The sequence below is a fragment of the Dendrobates tinctorius genome, unplaced genomic scaffold, assembly GCF_039654945.1.
Source record: "Dendrobates tinctorius isolate UK_male_01 unplaced genomic scaffold, ASM3965494v1 ptg000062l, whole genome shotgun sequence".
Lineage (NCBI taxonomy): Eukaryota > Metazoa > Chordata > Amphibia > Anura > Dendrobatidae > Dendrobates > Dendrobates tinctorius.
In genome coordinates, this window is record NW_027361730.1 from 34,555,340 (window position 1) to 34,563,809 (window position 8,470).

The 8,470-nt window shown below is 40.3% G+C and overlaps 1 protein-coding gene across 1 annotated transcript; it reads left to right on the top strand.

The window, feature by feature from the left end:
* The first annotated feature begins 1,343 nt into the window (after nt 1-1,343).
* Nucleotides 1,344-6,173, top strand: RPP25 (ribonuclease P/MRP subunit p25). The gene is made up of 2 exons (XM_073579508.1): nt 1,344-1,769; nt 2,859-6,173. Exon 2 carries the CDS (start codon nt 2,860-2,862, stop codon nt 3,376-3,378), a length of 519 nt encoding a protein of 172 aa, XP_073435609.1. The 5' UTR covers nt 1,344-1,769; nt 2,859; the 3' UTR covers nt 3,379-6,173.
* Nucleotides 6,174-8,470: the final 2,297 nt, after the last annotated feature.

The following is an 8,470-nucleotide window of genomic DNA, read 5'->3' on the forward strand; positions in this document are numbered from 1 at the left end:
GTCCCTCTGGTACTTCTGCCTCTGTCTCGTATGTGACCCTCTGCTACGCCTGACTATTCTCTGACTCACAATTCTGTACCTCGTTTGCCCGTACTGTGTATAACCTCCGTTTTGCCCGACTCTGAGTTTTCTACCATCTCTGAAAGCAGGCCGCAAAGCCCCGCCCCCTTGCAGTCCCATGACCGTAGGTCCTGTGCCTGCTTGCTAAAGCTTCAGCGTTCAGGTCCTCTGCATCTGTACTTTCCGGCTATTCCAGTCCCCGGGGCCCCTACAGTACAGGTGAGTCCCTGCTCAGCGGAGGCTGCATGCCGGCGCTGTCAGGAACCTGATAGCGCCGCTATGTCGCTGTGAGATCTGACTGTTTTGCAGCTCACTAGCGACCATTTAGCGATGCACCAGCGATCTTGACCGGGTCGTATCGTTGTCGGGATCGCTGGTGCATCGCTAAATGTAAAGGGGGCTTTACTTTGTCTCTTCATTTTCACAGGTTCAAAAGTAATTGGATAATTGCCAGATAAGACATTTCACTGTTTAGTGTGGCCTGTTACCAAATTTTCTCCAGAACTGGCAAAAAAATTCACATAACGGGTAATGCCTGCGTAAAGCTCCTGGTGCTCTCATTGTAGGTCCCTCTTAAACTATTGGCAAATACATCAAATGTGCCCATAGGCTTGTAGAGTGGCCTTTTGGCCTATGTCAGACCATTATACAGTATGTCAGAGATACCAATTTTTTGCTCTATTTAGTAGCGCTTGCAGACTATGCAAAAAATACAAAGGCATCTGGTAAAAGAAGTGCACACAGCGGTATAGGTTTTTTCTATGACCATGCAGTAACAACTAGCAAAAGTACAGTATATATCAGAGGTTTCTTTCACAAGATCTTGAAGACAGAAAAGTAAGAGTGGGGTTGTAAAACAAAGTTCCTAACAGTAGGACTTGAAAAGCCAAAAAAAAAGAAGAAAGCCAAAAATGCGAAAATTTTGTGTTTACTGTAATAACAATGAAGAAGCAAAATGAAAAGAAAGGCTTATACAGAAAGATTAGGAAGGTGGAAGATACGCACAAGAAAGTACTGAAAGTCCTATTTATCAAGGGAGAAGGCGGCTTTAGGGGAGAATCATTTAGCTGTGGAATGGAAGAGCAGATTTAAGAACATGCAGGTTTGAGAATAAAAAAAAAAAAACAGGCAGACAGCAATGCTGAAAAGAAGGTAAGGGAGTGAAAATGCAACTTAGACAAGATGATTATACAGCTCAGCTAAGCCTGTCTATTATACTAGGGGTGTAATTAAAGATAATAATCTCTATGCTTTTCCATTCCACTAGCAAAGTGGTTGAATTGAAGTAACAGCCCTGATGCTTCTTCCCCTCGCAGCTAGTATTGTAGAGCACAGTATAGAGAAGAAGAGGGAGGAGGGTCTCTGACTAAGTGCATCAGACACAGCAGTGTGGTCACAGAGCAGGAGCACAGAAGGAGAAGTGACAGGAGCTCAACAACTCCTATTTGCTAATAATGCCAGCGGATAGCAGAAAGACCGCAAATCGCTCAGCTCGGTAGGCGCTAGTCAATACAGACTGCTAAGAGGAGCATGCACAAAGAAGTCATAAAGGAAAAGCAGAAGTTAAGAAATTAAAATGCTCTGAATACTTGAACAGCTTCAGGCAACTTTTTGTGAAGTCGTATGCCCCTTATTCATAGCCAGAAATTCACGGGAAGACTCATTCTTGGAGATCTCTTCTCAGGAACATAAGGAGCCTAAAGAACCAAGTAAGTGCTTATTTTACTATTTATATGCCATTGTAGATATTTTGTACAGCGAACGCACTCACATCAGCCCATGTCTCCAATGGGACCCTTGATCCAATGTATGTAGCCCGTTATCACACTTGCACCAATTTCATAGCAAGCCGAATCACAGAAACCCACACCACGCAACTGCGCCATGTTGGCTCTATGAAGCAGTTATCCTGGTCAAATTCAATCCCAGGACCCCAGTGCTAAATAACAACACTAGTACCCATTGAGCCAGCAACTACTAACCAAAGAGGACCCCTATATGTTATGTCTTGCAATTATTTTTACAATACCTTTAAGAGATGCTCCATAATTGTACACCCTATGTGTATTGGATGTAGCAAAGAAAATACATAAAAATGCTACCTGGAAGACAAAACAAACAATGAAATAGTTGATTCCTTCAAAGATAAAAAATAAATAATTTTGAGTCCGTAAAGTACTGCAAAGAAATATATAAAAGATATCAAGCAGATGTACTGGCGCAATATACACCATACTCGCGTTTCAAATCTCTATGTATATTTATGTTATTACCAAGTACTTTACTCCAGTCATAAGAAAAACATTACAACATGACATTTCAACAATTGCAAACACTTATTTTGTAGATGGTCCTGTACCCGCTTCATGCTTTTACATATATTCAAGTTAGACAGCAATGCAGGAGGATAGAAAATATTGTTTGGCCGGAATGATCATAGAAATCCATACATTCCTTCTCAGTCGTATTTCCATATTAATCGTTATTAATACTCTACAGTAGACAATGGCCTTGGTTTTGCATGTTCTCGATAGCTATCATCTGTACTTGGCTGGACATTTGGCGTGTTGTCTCTTTGAGTATTAGGCATACATTTGCTTAGCATTCATGTGTTGTCATTAGCAGAGAGAGTTCATATTCCCTCCGAGCTTTCTTTGCAGCTGTCATTCATCTTCCAGCTGAGGTAGATATTCAGTCAAAAGGTGACCTCTTTGTTTTAAAACAAATTATTTCCACTGTAGTTCATTGCATTCTGTATCTAGAAAATACTTCAAATTATATCCTGTCTCTTTGTTCAGAATGGAAAACTTACGTCGGGTGAAAATTACTGTTGAAGATGAAGAGAAATCTCTACCGTTCAAGGACCTTCATCCACATGTGGCACAGATGAGGGTGAAGGAAGGCAGCAAAATCCGTAATCTAGTTGGATATGCATTATCTTATATGGCGTCAGAAGGAACTGGCCAGATTATCTTTGGAGCCTATGGTCAAGCTGTAACTAAAGCCATTACCTGTGTGGAAATATTGAAAAGGCAATTAGGTGGTCTACATCAAATCACCAAGATACAGTACAAAACTTTACAGGAAGAATGGGAGCAGAAGGGGCCAGTCATTAAGAACCCAGTCCCGTGTATAACTGTTTACAAGAATTGTCCTTCCATTTATATACTACTGTCTAAGTATCCCTTGGATCCACAAGAAGATGGTTACCAACCCCCTGAGAAGCTTCCTACAGGAGAGATTGGAAAGAGGATACTTGAGTTACATGGTTCATCAAATTCCAAAAAGAGAAAGACAACTTGTGAAGGTGAAGACTGATAAAACTTGAACAAAACATTGCAGTAATACCTCACAAATCTCCATGCTATATACCAATTGCAAACTAATGGAAAGGATGAAATAGTTTGGGTCACATCAGTGACGAATACAATTTAAAGCAGACAAAACAGTTGTATTCAATGCAATGATTGTAGAGCTAAAATCACAAAATCCTAGCTATTACTCGGTATCCACTGTTCCTTTAAACATTTGATAGTATTCTAGCTTCTCCACTGCATAGAAAAAAAATCTGAATATAGTTTACATTTACATATGAGCACAATACTACCTATATTAAACAATTAGAAATTGCATGCATTGAAGATTTTTGAAACAATTTTAAAGATTTTCAGCTGCACAAATACAATTCCTCATTATACTAAGATAAATCACATTGTATATATTAAACGTAAAAAATGTAATATGTTACGTATATACATCAACCTAGTTATGAGTATGTAGATAATCATTCCACAATTTATACAAATAAGGTCTAATTTTACATCCCATGTGACTATGTACCTTTATACTGTATACAGCATATTTGGGTGCACTGTGTGTTCTGATGCCTTTCAGCCATGAGTCCTGTGTGATTGGACCACATGAGCTTGTCTTTGCACATGCATCAATGAGCATTGGTCATCCATGACACACTTGTGGTTGTTCTTTCTTGCACTACTTTTAGGAGGTACTAATCACTGCATTTTAGAATACGCCCCCTCCTCACAAGAACGGTCGTTTTGGAAATCTTTTTACCCAGTTATGTAGCTATCACAATTTTTTATCAAAGTGACTCATATCTTTACGCTTGTCTATTTTTCTTGATTTTCTTGCCTAAGAGCAGATTTACACCACCGCTACTTGATTGCTGAGCGGTGGTCATTGAATAGCCTGTGTAGACAGGCCGTTCACGCTTATGGTGTGCACATAACGATCAGTAATAAATGAGTCTGTGTGCATAGATGGTCATTGCTCTTGGCAACACGTCCTGATTACACAGGATGATGTGCTGCCGAGAACGAAGATTTTTCTATTCCAACCAAAATATAATTTTAGCACACAAATGAGCGTTTTGCTCATTTGTCTGGTGATTGGTAGCCTGCTTACATTGACTGATAATTGGGATTAAGAGCATTCCTAACAACACTCGTACCAATAATTGTGCAGGCAGCGCATTTGCACTTTAAAAGCGAGTTTACACCACCCGACTTTTGGCATTAAACTACAGCCAATCAGCTACTAATTTCCTGTTTAGACAGGCTTTTCATTCTTACAAAGCCCACAGAATAATCACAGTGATAGATAGTTCTTGCACTTAGTCTTTCGTTTTTCTTAGCATAGGTCCTGCTTACACAGATGTGCTGCCGAGAATGATGACTTTTTCCGAAAGACAAAAGATCATTTCGTCAGACGAACGAGTATTTTGAGCGGTGTAAATGCACTCTCAATAGATCTTACTTCATGACAGCTGCCACTGTCATTGATTTTCATTTCACCTGTTTGTGATTTTGGTAATGGTGACTGAATCTTTATAACTATTAAAATAATCTTTCTGTAGGGACTATTTATATGTGAGAACATGTATGCATTATAGAACAAATCTCAAGTGGTGATGTAATAGTGCTGGTGGAAAATGGCACCAACTACATGGTTCTGACACAGGAAACAATTGGTCAGAGTCTGGTGTCATCTGTCCAATTATATACGGTACTTCAAATTCTGTTGCAAAATTTCAGTAATGCATTGACATCCCTGGTGTCCCCAATGCAATTGTCAATAGCTAGAGAGCCAAATGTAAAAGGCCAAAGCCACATGTTAAGGAAGACCAATTTACACAACAGTAAATAAAACTATTTGGCATGTCTAAAGACTGAAGACAGGTTACTGGGAGAAAGTCATAGTTTTTAAATGTTGCATACTAAAGCATTTTCCAAACCGGCCTGATGATGGTACCAGATTGTTCGCTAAGCTCACCCATCAACCGTCTTGCTCAATGAGCTCTGCTAGGAAGGCAGATTAGTGGCATAGTGACATACTATGCCAATGAGCTAAATTATGTGCAGCTTCACCTTTGTGAGAGTAGCCTATGTCTCCATTTTTTTATTATGGGTATATCCAGGTAGAAGCCAGCACTCATATTATTCAATAAAAAGTTAAGTTTATTGCTAAGATTAAAAACATGAGTGGCACAGAACAGCAACAAAAATGAGCCTGGATGCCTGATTAGACATGCGTCCATTGTCTACCATTATGACATATTTTTAAACTTTTTTGTTGCTGCTCTTTGCCACTCATCTTTTTAATCTGAACAATAAATTTAATTTTTTATGGAATAATACGAGTGCTGGCTTCTACGTGGATTTACCTGTATTACTACAGGGCTAACAGACTAAAACGCAAACCTCATCCATCTTCCATACCAACTGCAAGGTTGTCTGACGGACCATTAGTATCTATCTTTATTATAAAATGACATCTTGAAAATGAATCACAGGAACTCGCATAAAATGTAGCAACTAAAAGGTTACCTTTAACTTTCATCGTCCTTGATCTGTAAATACAGGAGATATCCATTATGAACTGTATCTAGCTATACATTTACAAGTATAGGGTACTGTACAGAACTGCACAACCAGAAATAAATTAACCGTAGTACTCTGCAAAGCTTTGGAGGTGGTGGTTAATTTAGAGAATCCACTTGGAAAGTACATTCTGCACTCGAAAATTGCTTGTTATTAATCAGCAGTACATAAGAATATGTTAAACTCTGTAATAAATCTTATTTAGGAAAATGACACATGCCATATTTTCTATCAGTCTGTAAGTCTCTCCTTCCTTGGATTCTACAGTCCTCTATGTCAGTCTGTGTGTACACGGGTAAGTAACACAGATGCCAACTACCAGGACGAGCCGCCCACTCGGCACAGACTTCGGGAGATTTGATAACAAAGATAAGGGGGGAAAAGGCCTTAAATATGCAGATTCTGCACATTTTTTAATGGCTACATTACATCCGATAATGTATGAAATCTAACTGCGATTTTTTTTTTTCTGGAACACTAGGTGTGCTTTACTGTGTAAGGCTGTGTTCACACACAGCGGTTTTTTAGCGGTTTTTCCATTAACAACGCTATAAAACCGCTAAAAATAAGCTTCCAATTGATTTCTATGCATTTTGCACTTTTTGTGCATATTGATGCGTTTTTTACCGCGAAAAACCGCATTGCGGTAAAAAGCGCAGCATGCTCATTAATTTCACGGATTTTTCCGCGTTTCTGGCTATTTCTATGCGTTTTGAAAACACGCGAAAAAAAACGCATAAAAAACGCGCGTTTACTGCGCGAAAATGCGTAGAAAAAAACGCGCGGTTTCTGGGAAGGGACTCAGGTTTTTCAGCAGAAATTTTCTGCTATGTGTGCACTTAGCCTTAGGCTGGGTTCACACGTGGCATTTTTTGCGCGCTTCCGCAGCGGTTTTTACTGCGCGATTTTGCCGCGAAAAATAAGCATCCCATGCATTCCTATGGGATTCCGCAATGCTGTGCTAATGCTGCGGCTTTTACCGCGGCGGAATTGCTTCAGTAAAAAACGCAGCATGCTCATTAATTTCGCTGAATCGCGGCAATCTCGCACCCATAGGAATGCATTGTTCTGCTTACTTTCCACATGTGGCTGTGCACACCATGCGAAAAGTAAGCAGAACATTTGCGGATGGTACCCACGGTCCGGAGGAGAGGAGACTGTCCTCCGGGCTTTGGGTACCATATCCCTGTAAAAAAATAGAATTTAAAATAAAAAATATTGTTATTCTCACCTTCCGACGTCCCGCGCAGCCTTCCCGCCTCTCTCCACGCTCCCGGTCCCAGTAAGCCTTTGCGAGCGATGACGTCCGTTCTCGCGGGATCGCGATGCCTCGCGGTCATTCACGTGACGTCATCGCGAATGACCGCGAGACGTCGCGATCCCGCGAGAACGGACGTCATCGCGGTAATTGTTGCAAAGGATTACTGGGACCGGGAGCGTGGAGAGAGGCGGGAAGGCTGTGCGGGACGTCGGAAGGTGAGAATAACAATATTTTTTTTTATTATTATTATTTACATTCTATCTTTTACTATTGATGCCGCATAGGCGGCCTCAATAGTAAAAAGTTGGTCACACTCGTCAAACACTATGTTTGACGAGTGTGACCAACCTGTCAATCAGTTCTCCAAGCAATGCTACAGATCGCTTGGAAAACGCTAGCAATTCTGCAAGCTAATTACGCTTGCAAAATGCTAGTTTTTCCGCGGGAATTTAAAATGCAATTTTCCCGCGGAATGGAATTCCGGAACTCTCACGGTAATTTCCGCGAGAGTTCCGCTACGTGTGAACCCAGCCTAACTGTCACTTCATTTTTTTCATAACTAAACAGAACAAACCGTGATATGAATCTTTGAAATATATCTTATTACAGAAAAATGCTAATTTCTCTACTTATTAAACTCTTCTTCTTCTCCCTCCTGACTCCTGTAATAATCACTCAACCTGAATTCACTGAAAAAAAAATTAAAGAGAGTAAAAGATGACAATAGAGATTATCAGGCTAAAGGGAGTCTGTCAGCAGGTTTTTGTTACCTCATCTGAGAGCGGCATAATGTAGGAAAAGAGACTCTGATTCAGCGATGTTTCACTTACTGGGTGCAGCAGTCCTGACACAGTCAGAGTTCTTACATTTAGCAGAGCAGTGAATGATTCCCTCACCCACACGAGGCTTTCTATGTACATAGTCTATTGACAGTGAGCTGCTTATCAGAGGAAGGAGCGTGATTAGACCATTTGGCACCATGGAGCTAGTCTGTGGCGTGATAATCTCCTAGAGATAAAACATTCATTGCATAGACACAACAACACACAGATTAATAAGTGACACATCCCTGAAATCTGTGTTTCAGCTCCTATCTCATGCTGTTCTCAGATTACATAGCAAAAACCTGCTGACATTTTCCCTTTAAGGAGGGATCACACTATAGCTGCTAAACATACAGGTCTGTTGAAAAGGAATAGAGAATATGAGAAAACAGCACCTGCAGAAAGAGTTATAAACACTCTTCTGC